The following is a 22,060-nucleotide window of genomic DNA, read 5'->3' as shown; positions in this document are numbered from 1 at the left end:
TTCTGAAATATAAGTTAAGACTCTTTTTATTTCTTTATTTCCATATGGTATTTTTGATTCCTTTTACTGCCGATACCTTACATATTTTAACCCCTGATTGATGAGCACACTTATGGTATTTCATTGAAGACTATTTTAAATTATTCTAATCATTTTAAATGTGAGATATGATATTTTACTTTTTGTTATAATATTTTTTAATCATCTTTAAGAAAGTTAAGGTGTGTTGTGAATTGAATGGGATCAATCTAGAAAACCAAATCAAAAGTATTTAGATAATAAATATTATCCTAGTTAACAAAACTCAAAAACTAAATAAATACCTTAAGGTGATCTTAAGTAGAAGTGGCAATATGAAAATATATTCTCTTTCCCTCAAATGTGGTGTTTAAAACTATAGAAAACACACCTGAATTTTGATTTGCTATAAATTTAACATTGGGGAACCCATTTAATTACTTAAAATTCAGAATATAAACATTCTATCCAATTTTTCTAGTTTATTTTTACTACTTTGTTTCAGTAAAGACTGAGTCAATGTAAGAAAGTACACTTCAAATCAGGCAGTTTTTAAATTTATATATAGAATGCCCTGGTAAGGGATTGGAGGGGTGAAGGGAGGGCAAGTATAGAGATCAAAAGTAATAAGTAAATAGAAGTGCTCATATTAGTTTACTCATGCTGTGTCCTATCACCTTGGGAAATTAGGATGCTGGACTTCATCATCCATTATTATGTAGGATTGGTGGGGAATATTTTAAACTTACATGAATGGATAGCATCTCCAAGTTAGCTTGATGTGAATAAAAGTGTTAGGGAGATTCATGAACATTTTCTGGTGGCTGATATTGGAACTCCATTTAAGAAAACATGAAGTCTTCACTGTTGTATTGAGATAAATACTGGTACAGCAGCTATACTATACAATACGATACGATACTATAGTATACGATACGATACTATAGGTGTAGGAAGGAGCTGGGCTCCACAGCAGTTAGAATGGAAAGATTGGCCCTGGGTTCTCACCCAGCCATGCTGCCGGGGACAGACTTGCAGGTCTGCTGCCATACAGATGAAAACCCAATTCTGCGCCATCAGGTTGATGGCGACTCCTAGCCCCCCTAAACACAGGGTTGAACTAGCCTGGGAGTTTCTGAGACTGTGGCTGGGGCTGGGAGTAGGACCCCCTTCTTTCTCCAGCGGAAGAGCTGGAGGCTTCAAACTGCTGACTTTGTAGTTTGTTCTACTCTCGTCAAGATGGGGGCACATGGAGGTTAAAGGCTCAAGTAGAGAGAGGCCTTCACCAGGTATGAGGAGTTGCCTTTTGCAATTAAACTGCTCGAACACGCAGAATAACACTCCTCCCTTCACCCTGTCGGGATCTGCCTGTCACTGCTTCGTCCCCTTCTCTGGGTCCCCACAGCTGTCAAAGGCTGCCCTGATCACCCACCGTCTGGCCCCAGGCGAAACACGCTTCGGCATGGACCACGAAGTACACAAAAACGACTTGACTGTGGCGAAGCCAGATTGGGGCCATGCCTTTGAGAATGAACAGTCTGACACAGGCCTCCCCGATGCAGAAAAACAGAAAGGACACCCAGATGACAGAACAAATATTGAACAAAAATACTCTGCCAGCCCATAACCTGCATCAGAGGTGTCAGCCAGGAGCCTGGCTCTTCACGGGGGAAAGTCTCTCAGCATGAGTAAGCAGTTTTAGCACAGAGCGCTTAGCTTCTGCTGGCATTATAAAACCACCTGGATGGTTCTGAATCTGAGAAATTGGTATATAAAAATGTTGAGGAAAATTAAAATCCCCTTGGTGGCGTAGTGTTAAAGTGCTCAGCCGCCAGCAAAGATGGCATGTCGAAGCTGCCAGCCACTCCCTGGCAGAAAGGGGGAGCAGTGTGCTCCCATTAAGACAGCAGACCGGCACAACCCTAAGGCAGTTGTACCCCGACCTGTTGGAGGACCATGCGTCAGAATCCATTTAATGGCAAACAGAGCAAAAAAAATATATACATGACATTCTATTATTTAAAATAATTTTCCTAGTAGGACAGAATCCATCTCTAGATGAGAATTTACTATTCCCCACTTAGATTATTGCTTAATTTATATTAATGTTCAGTTAAAGCTTGAAAATCAAGTCTGTGTGCTCCTTGTACAAGCCTTCCGAGGTCTCTAGAAGAGACATTGCTGACGTGCTAAAATAAACGTTTCCCACGGCTCTCGACTTTTCAGCTACTGACTTGGATCGTTCATTGGAGGGGCAACTGGGAACTCACAGACAATATTTGAGATTAAAGGGTTTTATTTAAGGAAGTTTACAGGTTACATACAATCAAGGTGAAAAATACATAGGACATGGTTGTCCTGTCAGGAGAAGTCACCAAGTTCTCTTCCAGGTGATAACAAAGACCCAGCAAGCATGGCACTCCTGTGTAAGGTTCAGCCCAAAGCACTTAGCTCCAGCTCTGTGCATCAGCAAACCCAGTTAAGTGGCCAAAGGCCCCCCACTCTACAGGCCAGCTGTAGGTCCCAAAGCACCCAGCTTTACTGATCATGACTTTCGCTTTGCCATGACTGTTCTGTGGGACAATTATCATTACCTCTTACCTGGAACATTTTAAATGTGTAATGTAATTATTTTTCCATATGTAATAAATGTACATCCTAGCTGTTAAGTAGAGGAAGAATGAATCTTTGCTATTTCTAACAATTGCATATATTTAGTAATGTGTTTAAGTGCATAAAATCCTTGGTAGGACTTTGGTACACAGGAAGTTGTGAATTTTCGTAGTTTGTTTTTCCTTCATTTCATTATAAATTTAATACATTTCACTGTTAACTAATACCACCTGAAGCATGGGGCACCTCCTGGGAGTCTTGGGCGACAGGGCATTCTGTGTGTCCGCACACTCACCCTTTCCTTATGGGCCCCGCCTGCAGCAGTCTCCGGAGGGTTTCCCTGTGTGCATCAATGCTTCGTGAATGTTAGTAGCAACTCCTGGGTGTGATTTTTCTCATTCCACTTTTTAAAACGTACCAATTCTTTTCCATGTTAGTACAATCAGAGTTCTTAAGAACTACTGAAGAAAGGGATATATTTTTTGAAAATTTTCTATTGTTACTTAAAATATGATATCCATATGATCAGTTAAACAGAAACAACAAGAACATAATCTAACTACACACATTAATTTTTTCTAATCACTTTTTAAAATATTACATACTACTAGAGTCTTAGACTTATTTAGAGGGTCTTTAGATGTTTTTAGTCATATATATTGTTTGCTTATTAATTAATATCTGTTTGGCTTCACAATTTAGATCGTCAATTCAATGTGGAAGATATACACCTATAAAGTCTTGTTCATAAAGTTAGTCTATGTCTTACAGAGAAATTGATTTGGTCTTTCATTTTACTTATACTCCACCCAGTTCCTTTCGGTCTAATTACAGAGAGTAATTAATTGAATGTCTCCAATATCTATTGTTTGCAAGTACACACAAAAAATAAACTTGTGTTTTAAATTGAAAATTAGATCCAGCATTTAGATTAGATCCAGGTACTATTGCCTCTTAACTTATTTTTCCAATTAACCAAAATAGATTAATTATCTTTGGTGAGGGATGCTGTTTAAAAAATAATAAAATAATCTGGCTGTGATGTTCCCACGGTGTGTCCATTGTCATATATTTATCACATGTTTTTCATTGCATGCGTCGAGGCCTCTCTTAAGGAACATAAATTGTTTTGTTCACTAACTTCTATCCAAAGAACCAGGTTAGGCAACAATAAATTGGTTCTTTCATGATAGATTATGTGGAGTCAATTACAGTGTAACAGGGTACCTTCACATGGTTGGCACTCAGAAATGTTTCTCTGATTAAGTTCAGCTTATCATTTAAAATTCAGAATGTCAAGGATGGCCTTTTGACTTTTGACTTTGGGGATAGCAGTTGTTATGACATAATGAATTTTCCTCTTTTCCATCTGACATATTACTCTTGATGAATTCCCATGTATTAATTGTGAGTGTGAGAAATGAACTCTGTGACACGTAAAACAATTATGTGTCGAGGGACCGATTCAGCACTGCTCTTCCCAAATCTCCAGAAAGACGCCCATTTTATGATCAGTCACTCGGCGTCTCCCCTGGTTCTCAGTTCTTCAGTCGCTCTCCAGTTATGAAGCTGACACAGTATAGCTTCTTATATCACAAACAAAATATATGACTTTAATACTCATTGCTCGCTTGTTGTGAAGTCTTGCCAATGACACAATGATAAAAGCAAACTAAAACAACAAGACAGGCCCACGTCAGCAAGTCCATTCTGACTCGTCATGACCCTGCATAGGGTTACTGACCCTGTAAACGTGTACAGTTGCTGATTGCCCCACTTTCCTCCCGTGGGACAGTTCTTAGCTTTGAACTTCCAGCTGTTTAGCAATAGCACAATGATTAGTTGAAGGAATCAGGTTATATTTCAAGAAAATAAAATATAATGCTTGAACGCAATGTAAAATCATCTATCATTAACTGGTTAGCCTTTCAGATTAAATAGATACTTTATGTAAACATATAGGCCTTGATTTTTATTACTATAAAAGGCAAACCTTATCAAATGTTTCTCTTTTATAACTCTGACCCACATTTGAACATTAAGTATCGGTGGTGCTTGGCCAATTGTGCCCTGTCGGGTGCATTGTGTTTATATGGATTTTAGGGGGATCTTGTCAGTCTTGTTTTATTCTCTTTGCCTGAATCACCTTATGTGTGCCATATTAACCTTATGGAAATATAATAAAATATCTCTCTGAACAGTTATAAAATAAATAAGGAGAAATTGGTGAAATGTGAATACATAAAATCACTAGTGTTTAATATTAAAACAATAGAAATGAATTATTTTAAGATTCAAATCAATATATACTGTAGTATTTAGCCACTTTTAACTCCTAATGCAAACATTTTGGGTTTTTTTGGCAAAGTATATTATTAGGAGATCTCTTCTACATTGACAGAAAACTTCTGAGTGCACAGTCTTCTTGGTGAGATAGAAACAATGAATTAGAATCTACTTTGATGTCTGAGTGCTTTTTTTATTGTTGTTTTTGGTAGCTTCCCTAAAAAGCATTAATAAAAATCCCTCTGAAGATGCATGTTTTTCAAATGAACACCAATTTGTATTTTTAAAGCTACTCTTCTATTTTGCAGCTACCTGTGGCAGATTCCATTAACCATTGTGGTAGGAAATAGAAGCCATGTGTCTTCAGAAGCAATTATTTGGGTGTCTAACAAATCAGGTAAGATATATATTCTCCCCTGTGGACAATTGGTTTCAGATAATTGTTCAGCAACTTAACCTCTGGTTTCTGGGGTTATAAAAATGTGCATAAAGACAAACTAGAAAGAGAAGATGGAAGAATGATAATCACCTCTACAAGATAAGAAAGCATAAGAGGATCTCTTCGGTATAATTTCTGACTCATCCAATTTCACCCTGCCTATATAATTCTTGTTTATTCGTTCCTTTCATAGTGAAGAGAAAACATTTAAATGCTTTTGTAGATCTCATCGTAGCTGTTTTAAACTGTATAATTTCATAATCACACATTTAATTAAAATGTAAGCAGAACTCCCATTAGAGCAGTGTCTCACAAACTGAAACTGAGGCAACAGTTTTAATCCCATTCCACTGTCTTTGCATTTTCAGACTATCTCTTTTAGAGACCAGAGAAGCAATATCCTTCATGGGATTAGATAATTATAATTATTGGATTTGAAGGGAGAGGATTAGAGTTGTCCTCAAAGTGCACCCTTTGGGGGTCAAACCTCAAGGTGCAGGGAGAAGAGCCAGTTCATTGTCTTTCTACCCACAGACCCAGTGCTATCAAATAGATTCCAACTCCCAGCAGTCCTCGGACACGGGAGCACTGCCCCTTAGGGTGTCCCAGGCTGTACCTGCACGCACAGGACACCGGTGTCCTCTTTCACCCCCAGAGGAGCTGTGAGACTGAACCAGGGACGCTTAGTTAGCAGCTGTTGCTCTTTGACCCCAGCACCACCAGGGCTCCTTATTGTCTGTGTAAATGGCGCCAAACAGGAGAGGGGCCTATTTGCAATCACTCACAGAAGAGTACTTGAGTCCCTTCTAAGTCCTTCATGGACAGCAGGGTCCACATGAGGGTTCCTTTTGCTCCACTTCCCAGCGAGTTGGAGAAAAGGCGATGATCATCTTCTATTAACACTTCAGTGGCACTAAGAAGGTCACATTTTTCTACCTTTTTCCCCTTGCTGCTTTCACCAATGCTGTTAGTGTATTTTAATTCTTTATGCTATAAACATCGTTTTGAGCATATATCTTTTGTTTTAAGTAAATAAACAAATGTTTGTTTCATTTCATACATGGCACAGTTAAGTACTCAAAATAGATGCATGGCTACATATAGGCAAAATGTACTGAATCCAGAATGTAATCTGACTATCAGAAACATAAACACTTGTAATTCCCAGGGGTGAAGGTTACTCATAATTTCGTGTTAATGTAATTTTAATATGAAACTGCATATTATAAAGAGTTACAATTCCATTCACGTTTATTGTATATAAGACATTCACATGTAATGTGGTGGTACATTGAAATGCTGACTGTAACATTTATTGGTTTCTTCTCCTTTAAAATAACTCATTACAATTTGTTCTTTTAATTGCTTTGAGTTAGCGTTTATTTCGTGATTCTGAATTCACACTTACTATCTTATTTTCCTTTATAATTCTCTTTTATCCCCATGAAGCACCTTTACTTGAATACATAATATGTTATTACATGGTGAATGAAACTAGGGAGTTGTAATTGTCCAACGATTTGAATTATGCCATCCCTCCATACATTTCTTAGAAACATGAGACATAATAATCTTCAGAAATAAACTACGACATATCCCTTTGAAATGTAGAGTGGAAATGAGAAAGTTAAAGAAATGTAGAAGTACTTACTGATTATATATTTGAATCAGCCTAAACACTCAGCTTAGAAGGTGAGGGCTATAGGGAGTCTGTTCTTACTGGAAACCTGCTGGAGAAGGTATTTCCTCTTTATCCTTTACTTTCTCCTTTTTGGGAAGACCATAAGCCTTCCCTTGACCAATACAGGTTGTACTTGAGAGATTGCTTCATCTTGAGTTATTAATCAGGATAATGACAGTCCATTCTTTCAACATGTTTGCCTTAAATATCACCAATGTTAATATGAAGAACTGCTATGAACAACTGCACAGGTATACGCTTTAAAACTCTAGGGGATGCTATTTATGAAGGGGGTATTGTGAGTGGCACATCCCCACCCCACAGTCAGGCACTGCACACATATCAGAGTGTAAGGTGTCCTTTTGTTTCAATCCCAGCAGTGTTCTCTATTTGACACGAACATGGTAACACTTAATACTTAAGGTTGCTCAATACCGTCAAGTGTTTACTCAATAGCAAGTAAGTTTTCCACATGTCACTTGAAGGCCTTATAAATGCTTTATAAATGCACAAATTGGGGTGACCGATTCCCAGTGAAGCTAAAAATAAAAGTCATCTTTCTAGTTTGCCTTTTTCAGTGTCATTTTACCTATGCACCATCTTCTCTTGAAGTCCTGAACTTCGATGAGGCCTAGTAAAAACCTGACACCACACTATAATTAGGTAAAAAGAAAAGATTGGTTAACCTCAACTTCTTTTATATGTTATCTCCTATTTTATTCAAAACAAACAACTAATGTACATGAAAAGTATCTGCATTAAGCCAGGGAGAAAAACGCATTGGTCAATTGTTATAAACACATGTAAAAAAATGCCAAATTTTAATGACAACAACCAGATCAATGTTTTGTAATTTTTCATGGTCAGTAAAGATTTTATTTCACATATATTCACACAAGGCCATAGTTAATTATAAAGTTTAAATTTGATTATCATCATCATATTTTCTTGAGAGTTAAATTTTTGAAGCCCTTTGGATAAATATATAATTATTTCTAAAGATGACATAAAACGCTACCTAAAGTATTAAGTCAATTTTTAAGTTATTAGAAACAGCCAAAATTTTTTCTCTCTTTCATTTTCACTGAGAAAATACCAACAATCTAGGCATTATAAATGTAATAGCTTGCATATTTACTGGATATTTGCTTACCCAAGAGTGGAAGGCAATACATTCAGTTACATTTTAGGAAAGAACACAGTCAGAATAGAGTAGACACTGGCTCTGAAAGGTCAGTAAACACTAAACTAGTGCTGAAGTGCTCTCACCTTTGCCTTCAGCATTGGCTTACTTGAGACTCAGAAGCCCTTAGAAGCAATATGATTTTAATCCCCATCTTCTAAATGAGTTTATTACAATTTGATGGTAACTTGGATCAAGTCCGTTGGCAAATTAGGTAAAGAGCTAGGTCTAGGGCTGTGATTTTCTTCTGTTATTTTTAATACTTCTCTCATGAGCACACCCTTATTTACCGTGGATAAAATTGTAAAGTTTTGTTAGGCTGTCTGGGCGACCTCTTAATTATGTAACACTTTGTCATTGGGTGTATGCCAGTGACTCTTAAAGAGCTACAGAACATTATCTCATTTAATTCTCTTACAAGTTTAGGGAGGAAGTCCACCTAAGTTATCACAGAGTTTATTGTGTATTTCCAGTTTTGTTATCCTGGTTGACATTTCTTCTCATCTGCAGCCAGCCAAGTTTGTAAAGAATATATCACCTTCTTCTTTTGGTCCTGGGGTGTGTGTGTTGGGTGTGTGTGTTGGGTGTGTGTTGGGTGTGTGGTGGTGGTAAATGAATGATAAGAACTAAAATATTTTAAAGTATTAACTGCTCTGTGTTTTGATATGGCCTAAGACTTGTGTCATTTTGGGAACATTCCAAATAGAAATTTTAATTATTATTACCGACCCTCAAAATATAGCTTCCATAATTTTTTATGGTTCTCATCATGCACTGTACATCACGAGGCCATGGAAAAAGAACACTTTAAAATTCATTGCTTGCCATTAGTTAATTTGAAGAATATTTTAGGGATATAATTAACTAGAACTGAAAAGGTATTTAAGAATGTATTACTATATCTTGCCAGGGATTATTTCTCTACAGATTTCACTTATACCAGAGACATAAAAATATTCACGAACAGTAATAACCTTCAGGTTTTAGTTATCAGTTTAATAATGGCAAACTTAAAAGCAGGATATGGCTGCCTTTTATTTCCTTTCCTTCTTTTTTACTGACCAGACTACATAAAAGGGGTAAGAATTGCTTTTATCATTTATACATACATATTATTTTAATTTGAGTATAGATTTAAATTTTTTAATAAAATTGATTTAAAAACAGGAGCCAATTATATCACATGAGATTTATATAAAAGATGAGCATGAAATAACTTTTAAATTATATTTAATAATTATAAATCATGACAATTTGAAACCTGTAAAACCCTAAATTATATGATCAGATATGAGGCTTGAATTTTAAATATTATCACCTATAAAGTGACTACTTAAGGAGTGGGGAGATCCAATTTATTCTGTGAATTCAGACATGATTTTAATATTTTATAAGGAATAGATCATTGTGAACTTACAGATGCATGAAAATAAAGTCAAAGTTGATCAACAGAAACAGTATCCTTAATGTTTCAATTTTATTTTTTATACTTGCCACATTTTCTTGTTAACTATATCTCTTGTCATCATTGCATCCATAAAATGGGGATGATATTCTAAAGCTTCTTTATAGCAATTGTGTGGATAAACATTGAAGTTTTGAAGAAAAGGAGATTATAAAGTCTCATAGGTAGAGAAAATCATTCATACTCTAAAATAGAACTTGATAGACTTTTCCTTCTGCATACCACTATTAAACTAGAGATCAATTGTCAGCCTAAGAGAATGTGTACCATTTCTTTTCCATTGAATTGTAGCATTGAAAGGGACCTTATAGGCCATTGTTTGTCCATCAGGTTATAGGTAAAGTGGTTTTAAAAAAGGAATATGCTATCGAAGTTTAAACATTTATGTATATAGATGTATAGTCGGGCATGACTTTCTTGCCCCTATTCTAGTTTATTTTAACTGTCATATTTCTCCTTTCAAATTAAAAAGAGAGAAGGAATGTGAAAATGTGTATTTTATGATAGTAAAAGCACTATACCACGTTGTGTCAGGAGCATAGACCAGACTAGAAAGAAGCCTAGATGGTGGAAGACCTGAGATGGACTATTTTCAGCTGTGTTGGACAATTGAATTACAACTGTCTGAACCTCGTTTGCACGGGTACTACATATAAATGTGGCCAAAGTACAGTGCTTTGAAACATTAAATATTAGATTTTTTTCAATAGTTTGGGATTATATTTTAGTGGACTGTAATAGGTGCCTCTTCATCTTGCTGGCATGTTTGGACTAAATCTTCCACTTCATTCCAGTTTTGAGCAATTAATGACCACTTTTGTCCACGATATCTTTTGTGGTAGTAGAATTATTTTCTGATGGACTCTATGTAAAGAGATTCCATTCAAAAACTATATGTTTGAATGCGTCCTTGGGGAAATAATAGGAAAACCTGATTTGGAGTCTGAGATGTAAAAACATTGACAATGGACTGAAGCTGACTCCAATGGGCTGCACATGGTCTCTGTGATACATTTTCTGGTGTGAGCTATCATGGAAATGATTTATTTTTCCCTTGGGCATGAGACACTGTTTTAGCATAAGCTCTGCTGAATCCTGGAGGCTTTGTAGATAGAGAACATGAACACATGCTATAGTAAACGGTGGCATAGCAAGCTAAGCATTTGGACTGCAAGTTGGTTCAAACTAGCCAGCTGTTCCTTCAGAGAAAGATGAGGCTAGCTGACCTCATAACCAGGAGCAGCAGTTCCGTTCTTCCCGATAGGGTCACTGTGAGTTAGAACTGACTCCATGGCAGTGGTTTTATACATGTATACGTGTACACTTACATATATTTCCTTACATTTATGCACAAAGATTAAAAATATTTTATTTAAAGAGTATGCAGGTTCTAGGACACACAAGGTCTGAAAGCATCCACAATGAAGTACAAAATCATTGGAATTGTGACCTATGGTTTGTAAATAAATAAGGAAACAATTGAAAATGAATAGCATTCTCCATATGTACCATATTTGTAGGAGTTAAATGTGTAAGAAGTTATAAGATTGTTTTTACCAGCTCGCTTTCTTTAATTGAATTACCTGGCTAATATAATCAAGTTACTATTTTCCAAGGTGATTCCAATAAGCAGAATTTATTATCTTTGTTTTTAATTATGTGTAGAAATATTAGAGTCTTAAGTAAATGCAGTTTCTTTTTCCGGCGTTATTGATGATGCTGCATCATCTGTTATTTATAGTATTTCCAAGAAAGCACAAGGAAGAGGCAAGGAACACCCATGACTCTGAAATAAATGAGCTCGATTGTTTTAATAACTTTCTTACTGAACGCGTTAAGAGAATGTAGTTCTCAAAACTTTTCCCTTCATTCTAATCATACTATATGCATATATAGTCTATGTCACACAGACACAAGTACATGTTAGGTCACATGTATGTTGAAAAAACAATTATGTGTAGGGGATAGGGATTTTATCAGGAATAGAGGCTAGTTATAACCTACTAAACATTTACTGGTATATCCTAGATGCAAATGATTACGTGAAAGATTAGCTTTTAATTGAGCAATAATAATTATTAGTAACTTTACCTTGGTATTAAGAAAATATACTTTATATATCATTAACATCTAAATCTATTTCATCCTGAAAAACATGCTGTTTGTAGAGCACCACAGGATCACTTCTCTGGGCAAAGGAAGCTGGTTGTTGGGGAACATCAATCAAACCAGATACTTTAGGGTCAACTATGACCTAAGGAATTGGAGATTATTAATCGAACAGTTAATAAGGAACCATGAGGTAAATTCTGGATTTTCTCTTTAAGATCCGTTTTCAGATGTGAACCCTGGATTTTAATTCTAAATTTCTAACCAGGACAATATTTTTCTGGTTGGCCTCATAGGTTCTCTCAGTCAGTAACCGAGCAGGTTTGATCGACGATGCCTTCAGCCTAGCCAGGTAGGTGTGTTTTCCTATGCAACTACCCAATCAAGACTCACACTAGTGAGACTTTCTCTATTAAACTCAATCGCGTGTATGTTTTGAGTAATCTTTTGAAATAATTTGTTTCATGTGCTCTGGGGGTGGGATATGAATTATAATCATATAATCTTGATCAATAGTTAGCCATAGGGTGTTTCTGAGTCAGAAGAAGCTTGATCAATTTCTACTGAAAATTCGATTGACCTCTCTGGAGATTAATAATTGCTTCACCATTTCACTAATTAACTCTACAAAATGGCCATTGCACCATATTTAATGTTTGATAGACTACACTTTTCAGTGTTAGCAGTTTTTTTCTCTTACATAGATTAGTATATCTTTTTAAAATGTGGTGCATTATGAAAAGCTATTGCTTTCAGAAACAGGTAGTTCCAAATTTTGATTAAAAATGCAGATTAAACATCTCAAGAAAAGAGTCATAACAATCTTATAGTAGCATTTTCATTGATATTTTTCATAATTTGTTATACTATTAAAGTAAATTATGCTTTGCATAATTAAATAAAATTATTTAAATTAAATAATTTGAAAATAAACCCAAGTGATTTATTCAGTTTGGAGACGAACTAGTAAAACAGCTCAGTTCTGAATTGTTTGTACTGCTTCACATGCAAATTTTAATTTACTAATTTGATTTTACAAGCTACAGATTAGGACACAGTGGTTCTCTTAACTTAAGTGTTTGTCATTATTCGTTATGTTAATTCTCCTATGATACTGTGAAAACCACCTAGAGATGTCTCGTGCATTAGGCACTGTCTCATAACGGGGCATTAAACTGCTTTCACAGTGTGCACATCCCATCACATAGCAACTTTCTTCTGCATGTTAAAAAGCATATAGTTCCCTAGAGCTTTGTATTTAATCAAAACCAATGAGTCTAAATATCGATCCCAGATAACTACTTTGATAGAGGCAAAATCAAAGCTTGGAATCAGGTTTCAGAAAACAGCACTCATTAAATAAATAATAATATATATAAGGAAAACCTCATTTAAAAAAAGGTAAAGGACTTTCAGTGGTTCTTTTAAAAGAAATTTATATCTGGCCTTTGCTGTTTCCTTGTTAAAGAAGCCAAGAACCAGTATCAATATTTTCTGTTACTTGATGTCAGTGCCTCATTTTGGGTGGAACTTCAGGTTCAAAAATAGCTGCTCACAGAATGCTAAGACTAAGGATCATTTAACAGCAATAAAATGTCTAATACAGTTGTATTTATTCAAAACAGTTGTTTAATTAGAAGCATTTTTTGCTTACAACCAGGTAATTAAGAATTATTCCATATTACAACATCAACTTATTGGGCAAACATTTAGAAATAATAGAGATTGAGAGGATCTCCTTAGATACCGATGTGTGAAAATAATGATTAAGAGGTATTTTTTGCTTGAAAGTATGATGTAAAGACTTTAAAGTATGTTTTAGATACAGTGGAAAGATTAAGTCGACATAGAAGTTCCAAAAAATCCAGAAAGTCAATGAGCCTACACTTACTCCAATATTTCACCCAGAGAAAATCAAGACAAGCAAGTAGTGCAATAGATTACCACAGAAAGTTAAAGTAGCTAGAAGAAAACTTATATCATGAACTAACAATTACCTGAAACTTAAAAGGCACCAGGCACAAATCTGTGTACAGTTATTCATTTAATGAATAATTGATAAAGCCTTATGAAATATGTAGGATTGGTTGTTGCTGCTGTCGGTGCCCTTATGTCTGTTCTGACGTACAGTTACCCCATGTAAAACAGGACACAACATGCCAGTCCCGTGCCGCGCTCCCCCTCTGTTCTTATGTCCAATCCTATTGTTGCACCACAGCGTCAAGACGTCTTTGTCTCTGCTCCTCTGCTTTACCAAGTGTGCTATTCCTTTCTAGGGGCGGGTCTCCATCATGCCCATAGTAAATGAGATGAAGTTCAAGCAGCATTATGGCTGCCCATCTTCTGAGACAGATTGGTTTATTCACTTCACATGCATTGTATTCTCAATATTTTCTTGCCAGCACCATGATTCAAATGTGTTGACTCTTCTTCAGTCTTCCTTATTCAGTGTCCAACTTATCATGGTCACATGCGTGTGAGGTAATTGAAAAGACCATGGCACCTTAGTCCTCAAAGTAACATCCTTGCCTTTCAAAAGTTTGTTTTTTATATGTCGAATGATCCTGTTACTGTTTTATAAATAAGGAAGCTGAGGATCAGAGAAGTCGTTGAACCTGACCACGTAACGCTGCTAGCAATTAACAGGGCACGTGTGTGCATCCAACTTGTAGGACGGTCGAACCCATACTGTTAAAAAGGACAAGAGCCTACACTTCAACAGCAATGCCATTTATTTTAATAAAAGGGAAGTTTACTTTAGAAAACTGAAGGACTTTAAAAAGACATTTCTATAAAGAGGGGGAACCCCCGCCCCCCAAATGGAGAAAAAAGCCCCACTGGGCATAACTTTCACACTATGCATTTTTCTTGGTAGGTGAGTAACTTGCTCTTAGCGCACCCAGTGGCGTCACCTGGGAAAGTTCTTTCTGGTCTCAGTGAATTTTTTTTTTTTTTTGTAGAAGTAATATCACTGGAAATCAGTTTTTCTTTTGGCCAATGTAAGAGAACAGGATGCAGTTGTGAAATTTTATTTCCTGCCTGGAAAATATGCTTCAGAAACTCAAGTGTATGAATGCTTTTCTTATTTCAAGAAAGGTAAAATGCCAATTGATGATAAAACTCATTCTAGACATCCGTCGACATCTCAAAAAGACAAAAATGTTGACTCATAATCCACTTGGAGTTCCTTCCACCAGGTCAGATTATTAATCAAGCTTTCTATTTAGAGGTTCTGAAATGATAGAGTAACTGTGCCACAAAAAAGACCTTATTTGTGGCAGATGGGACTCTGGTTCTGCCACCACAACAATGCACCTGCTCAGGTAGCCATCTCAGTGTGCCAATTTGGGGTGAAAAAACAGCATGCCCCTCTGGCCCCATGCATCTTAACTCACCTGACCTCACTCTGTGCACCTTCTTTTTATGTCCGTGAATCCAGAGGGACATGAAAGGACAGCAATTTGACGACACAGAAGGTGAAGAAAATAATGAGGGAGGTACTGTCAGCCATCCGAACAGATGACTTTTAATGTTTCCAAGAATGGAATCACAAATATGACAAATGTGTTAAGGGTAATGGAGAGTACTTTGAAGGTGATAAAGGTTGTTTTATTTAAAAATTTTAAATTTATAGTTTTGAAAAAATAATTCCATTTATTTTTTCCCTTTAGTGGGTACCTTCTCGTATTCTGAAAGTTTTAGAATGCTTATGAGAAAACAAGTAGTGATATTTTAAAGACAGAGAGCAAAAGAAAATGGAAAATATGTGAATATTTTTCACTCATTAACATGTTAATTTTAAATGTAATATTTAAAATATTTATAACCTTTGTCTGTCTGTTAGAATATTATTAGAAATATATCCCCTAATTTATATTCCTTGTTGACTGAGTCAGAACATTGCTTTCCATTTTAATTTTGGAAGTCTTAAACACTTGAAACAAACCATTTTATTCTCATTTATTAAAATTCACCAGGGAATATGCAAATGTTATTAGAGCAATAATTATGAATTTTTAAAATGATCATGAGATACCTTCATTTTAACATATGTAGTTGTAAACAAAGCCACATGGATGTAACACCCAAGAATCAAATCTCCTCAATGTGTGGAAAGGCAGATAGGGAAGCTCCGTATCCTTATCCAGAATTAGAACAAGGCAAACTATGGAACAGACCATCAATTGCTATTGTGCAAGTTCAAATTGAAACTGAAAAAGATGAGAACAAGTCTAGTAGGATAAAAATATAAGAGTATTCAGGTGAGTATATCCCACCTGAATTTAGAGAATATCTCAATAATAGCCTTGCAGCATTGCCTGATCATTAATGATAAAAGACTAGATGATTCTGGGATGACATCATGAGCATCATAGATGAAGGGAGCAAAAGGTCATTAAAAAGACAGGAAAGATAGAAGACATCAAAGTAGATGTCAGAAGGGACTCTGAACCTTGCTATTTATTGATCATAGAGCAACTAAAGCAAATGGAAAAATTAAAGACAAAGTAAAAGCTGACTTGAAAGTTTTATAGGCTCGCTCAAGAAGACAAGTGAAGCATTATGATGAATATGCATGAACATTCAGTTAGAAATCCTACACAGAACAACATGCAGCATTTTTCAAAATGAAATAAATAAGGAAAAAACTCAAGCCTTGAGCGAAAATACCAAAGGATTCTATGGAAAATATGCTTAATAATGCAGGAAGTATTAAAATAAGAATGAAAGAATCATAGTTACTGTACCCAAAAATTTGGTCACATTCAACCATTTTAGAGGTAGCATCTTAATCAAGAACCTATAGTATAACAGGAAGAAGCCCAAGCTTCACTGAAAATATTGAAGAAAAAAAAAGATTCAGGAACGGACAGAATAGCAATTGAGATATTTCAATAACTAGCCATAAGCTGGAAACACTCCCTCATCCATGTCAAGTATTATAGGAAACAGCTACCCCATCAACCAACTGGAAGAAATTCATGTATTTGCTCATTCCAAAGAAAAGTGGCCTAATATGTTGTGTAAATTATTAAAACAAAATCATAATATCACATGAAAGTAAATTTTTGCTGATAATAAGTTTAAAATAGTTATAACAATACATAGAGAAAAGACAGAAATTCAAGCTGGATTGAGAAGAGGATGTGAGATGAACTATATGATTGTAGATATCAGATGGATGTGGTTTGTTGACAATGCACAGGCATTTGATTGTGTATCCCAAAACAACCTATGGATTACTCTACGAAGAATACTTAATAGCACTCATGCAGAGCCTATAGAAAGACCCAGAAGCAGTCACTGGGCAATCAAGGGGATGCTGAGAAAAATGATCCCAGATGCCAGACTGCAAGAAGAATGCACCATCATGATTGTAAAAAGGCTCATAAACAACTTTCCATATGCAGATGGCACACCTTGCTTGCCAGCAGTCAAGAGGACCTGAAGCATTTACTGATAAAGATAAAAGGCTACAGCATTCAGCATGGATTGTACTTCTCCCTAAGGAAAAAATAAATCCTCACAATTCTGCCTAATGAAAAATAAATACAACTGAACTAATAGGGACATCATGATAAATGGAAGGCGGTGGTGGGGAGAATTGAAATTGTGAAGCATTTTGTTTTATTTGATACCACAATTACACTCATGCAAAGAAGCAATCGAGACATCAATTAAATCTGTAAAAGGATTATTTAATATGTTAAAGAGCAAAGATGTCACTTGCAAGATTAAAGTGTGCCTTATCAAAGTCATGATATTTTCAATCTCTTCATGTGCATGAGAAAGATGGACACAGACTGGAGAATAATGAGTCATTTGAATATGGTATTGACAAAGAATATTGTATTTACCTGGGTTGCCAGAAAAAGTGACCAGACTGTCTTTGAAACAGTACAGACCAAATGCTTCTTCAAGGTAAGGCTGGTGAGACTTACGTCAAGTACTTTGAACGTGTCATCAGGAGGGGCTAGTCCACAGTTGAGAGTGAGTGAAAAAGAAAAAGGTACTCATGTGCAGAGTGAAATTACTCCATCAATATTTCAAGGCTGGTACCATTGGAAAGCAGATAGCCAGGCCTTCTTCTCAGAAAGTTCCGGATAAATTTGATCCACCAACCTTTGGGTTAGTAGCTGAACGCTTCCTATTTGCACCACTTGGGTACTTACTCTTCTACAGGTGGGAACTCCAACTGTGAAAATGAACCCAAGTTCCTGTCTGGCATCAGAGGAGCTGCTAGAACATTTCACAGTTGCCCACCGCTGAGATTATCTGGGAGAATTACTGACCTTCAATCCAAAGTAGCTAGTGCTTTGGCAGGAACAAAATGTCTCCTCCGAGGAGCCCTGGTGGCATAGTAATCACTCATCAGCCTGCTAATGGTAAAGCCAGCAGCCAGAAATCACCATCTGCTCCTGGAGTGAAAGCTGGGACTTAATACTCCCAAGAAGAATTAAAGCAGTGGTTCTCAACCTGTGGGTCACAACTCCTGTGGGGGTGGAACGGCCCTTTCACAGAAGTCTCCTGATTCAAAACAGTAGCAAAATGACAGTGATGAAGTGGCAATGAAAATAATTCTATGAGAGGACCTGATGCAAAGGGCTTAAGTGGAGAGCAAATGCTTTGAGAATGATTGGGGCAGGGAATGTATGAATGTGCTTTATACAATTGATGTATGTATACGTATGGATTGTGATAAGAGTTGTATGAGTCCCTAATAAAATGTAAAAAAAGAAAAAAAGAAAGATCAATAAATAAAACTGAGAAAAATTTTAAAAAGAGTTGTATGAGCCCCTAATAAAATGTTGGTTTTTTTTTTTTTAAAGAAAAGAATTCTGTGGTTGGGGGGTCACTCCCCCATGAGGAACTGTGTGACAGGATCACAGCATTAGGAAGGTGGAGCACCACTGTGTTCGAGTCTCAGAAACCTCCAGGCACGGTTCCATCTTGTCCTATAGGGTTGCTCTGAGTCGCCATCAACTCGATGGCAGTGAGTTTGGTGTGGGGTTTCATTGCCAAAATGGTTGCAATGATCCCACACAGGAAAGGTTGTAAGAGTGCGCAGTGTTTCTTTCTGTTGTGCTTGTCACTACGAGTTGGAATTAACTCTGAGGCACTAACCACAAGAAATCCAAACTCAGATTTAATTGGGGAAATGTTTTGCATTTACTTGGACTTGCAGGACATACATATTTTAGTATATGCTAGTAAATTCTCTAATTATGTTATTTAATCTATTGTCAACCTTTGGAGTCTGACTACATCCTGCTCCATTAAGCATGTTCAAAGAGACTGAGTAGAAGATAGCAAATATTCATGAAATTCTCGAAGGATCTCATTCATACTTCTCAGTAAAAGCACTTCATGAACTGGTCACTATCAAAATTGTATAGCTGAGAAATCAAGGTTAAAAGTCACTCAGCTCAGCAAAAATTGGGCAGCTCTTAAGTTAGGGATGGGGGATAACCTCAAACAATTGAGCAGCAGTTGTTCTGACCCCAAATCATAGGAATTTTGCCCAGTATTTGAAAATTCTTAAATCCCCGTTTGCTTAGTCAATTGAAGATATAAGTATTCATTTAAAAAATGGTTCTACTTAAAAAAAAAGCCTTGTCTACCCTCCCCAGCAAGAATAGGTATTTTTTTTAGCAAGTCCAGTGTGTGTTTGTGTGTGTGTGTGTGTGTGTGTGTGTGTGAGAGAGAGAGAGAGAGAGAGAGAGAGAGAGAGAGAGAGAGAGAGACAGATTTGCCAATTGGAAATCCTAGGGGGTAATTCTGTATTGTTCTATATACTTCGTGTGAACTGGCAACATGCTTGGTAGAGGAGCACTGATGACATAGTGCTTACCTGTTGGTCTGAAATCTGAAAGGTCAGCAGTTTGAAATCACCAACTTCTACACAGGATTGAAAGATGAGACTTTCAATTCCTGTCAAGAGTTACAGTCTCAGTGCTGTCCTCTGAAGTGCATTCTTCTAGCGAAGGGGTGGGGGTGTCCACATAGTTGGGTTTGGGGCTGGCCCCGCACACCTGTCTATCGGTTCCCTGGTACATGCCGGTATGTTGTAGTCACATCTTGGCACATGGGGTTGAAGACTGGTCTCTCTCCTACAGCCTGGGGAGAGGGGCACATCTGATTAGAGCACACAGGACAAAGGAAAAGGGATGGAGAGGGAGGGGAACTCATCCTGGCCCAGCAAGCCCCAAGGACGATATTTCTGCACAGATCAGACAATGCACAGAGAGGACCATAGGGCTGGCCCCACTATGAGGCACAACGTCCCTCACTGAGCCATAGCGCTAAGGGGGACAACACTGCAGACACAGTGCATGTGCCAGTCTGACCCCATCACCCTGGAGGGAAACACCGAAGGCATGCAACAGAGCAGCAAGGGGAACAAAGTGGTGAAATCTCCAGTGAATACAAAAAATAGACTTTGGAGACAGAATGTGAGACCCCATCAGACTTGACTAGAAAGCACTCTTAAAGGCTAGCAAAGAGACCTTGAACTATTTAGAGGCTTTTCCACTTTTATCAGTGGCTTTCTTTTTGGTTTTGGTTATTTTATTGTTTTGTTGATTTTGACTTCCTTTGTTGTCTCTTTTGGCTTTGCCTGGTTTTTGTGCTTATTAATGTCTCTGCATGTCTTCTATCTAAATAAGATAGGTGGGATAAACAATTCGGAGAAGATAAGAATGGACTGATGATTCTGGAGGGATACTGGAGAAAGGGAGGTGGGAGAAAGGAAGGGGATGAGATACCAACCCAGGGATAAGAGAACAAGAAGTGAACTAAAATCAATGGAGAGAAAGACTTCAGATGCCTAGTGGGCCCTAACCAAGGGCAATGTAGCAGCAAGGATTACTAAACCCAAATGAAGGCCTAACATGAACATGATGGTGGGACAAGAGGAACGTAAAAGGAAATAGAGGAAAGAACCAGGAAGCGCAAAGAACATTTATAGATGTCTAAATACAGGCATGTACATATGTAAATATATAATGAGAGGGGAATAGATCTATGTACATATATCTATATGTTAAGAATTAAGGTTGTAGATGGACATCGGGCCTCGACTCAAGTACTCCCTCAATACAGGAACATTTTTTTTCTAATAATCTGGCATTCTGTGATGCTCACCTTCCCAACAAAATCACTGAAGACAAAATGAGTGCATAAGCAAATGTGGTGAAGAAAGCTGATGGTGCCCGGGTATCAAATGATATACCATCTGGGGTCTTAAAAGCTTGAAGATAAACAAGTGGTCATATAGTTGAGAAGCCACAAAGCCCACATGGAAGAAACACACCAGCCTGTGCGATCATGATGTGTCAAAAGGATCAGGTATTAGGCATCTAAGACCCAGAACAAAATTATACTCAATGTGAATGGGAGTGGGGGGTTGGGGGGAGAAGTAGAGACCCAAAGCCCGTAGGTAGACAATTGGACATCCCCTCACAGAAGGGTCACAAGGAAGAGATGAGCCAGTGCAGTAGAGCACCATTGAAACACACAACTTTCCTCTAATTCTTTAATGCTTCCTTCCCCCACACTATCATGACCTCAATTCTACCTTACAAATCGGATTAGACCAAAACATGCACAGTGCTACATATAAGAGCCTGCAACACAGGGAATCCATAAACCCCTCTGGGCCAACAATGAGAATAGAGATACCAGGAGGATAAGGGGAAGGTGAGGGGAGAAAGGAGAAATCGATCACAAGGATCAACATAAACCCCCTCCCATGGGGACGAACAACAGAAAACTGGGTGAGGGGCAACAGAGGAAGATTTAAGATATGAAAATAATAATCTATAACTCATCAAGAGTTCAGGAGGGTGGTGGGTAGGGGGGGAGGGAGAAAAATGAGGAGCTGATATGAAGGGCTCAAGTAGAAAGAAAATGCTTTGAAAATGAGGATGGCAGCATCCGTGCAAATGGGCTCGACACAATAGATGATTGTATGGATTGTGATCAGAGATGTAAGAGCCCCCAATAAAAGTAATTAAAAAAAAGTTACAGTCTTTGAAACTCAAAGGGACCGTTCTACGCTGCCCTATAGACTCGCTGTGGGTCTGCATTGACTGGGTTGCAGTGGGTTAGAGTGAGTTAGATGAGTGTAGCCTTATCCTGAGGATAGTGCATTATCTCATCCTTATACTACTGCTTGCTACTCCAATCCATAGTGCAATGTTGTATTTGTGTGTGTTGTTGAATTAATCAGTCATTGATTGTTGAAAGGATCGACTTCTATGCAAC

The 22,060-nt window shown here is 37.2% G+C and overlaps 1 protein-coding gene across 3 annotated transcripts in view; it reads left to right on the top strand.

The window, feature by feature from the left end:
* The window catches only part of LOC142461502 (thyrotropin-releasing hormone-degrading ectoenzyme-like), a 137,105-nt gene that overhangs the window by 274 nt on the left and 114,771 nt on the right, over window positions 1-22,060 (top strand). For all 3 annotated transcript variants that reach the window (XM_075563515.1, XM_075563517.1, XM_075563516.1), the window contains exons 2-4: window positions 5,226-5,314; window positions 11,854-11,987; window positions 12,091-12,146. In XM_075563515.1, coding sequence (XP_075419630.1) covers window positions 5,226-5,314; window positions 11,854-11,987; window positions 12,091-12,146 — 279 coding nt within the window. The remainder of the gene's footprint in view (window positions 1-5,225; window positions 5,315-11,853; window positions 11,988-12,090; window positions 12,147-22,060) is intronic.

This window comes from Tenrec ecaudatus, chromosome 11 (genome assembly GCF_050624435.1).
Source record: "Tenrec ecaudatus isolate mTenEca1 chromosome 11, mTenEca1.hap1, whole genome shotgun sequence".
Classification (NCBI taxonomy): Eukaryota; Metazoa; Chordata; class Mammalia; order Afrosoricida; family Tenrecidae; genus Tenrec; species Tenrec ecaudatus.
Note: the sequence above shows the minus strand (reverse complement) of the source record. Positions and strands in the feature narration are given on the sequence as shown.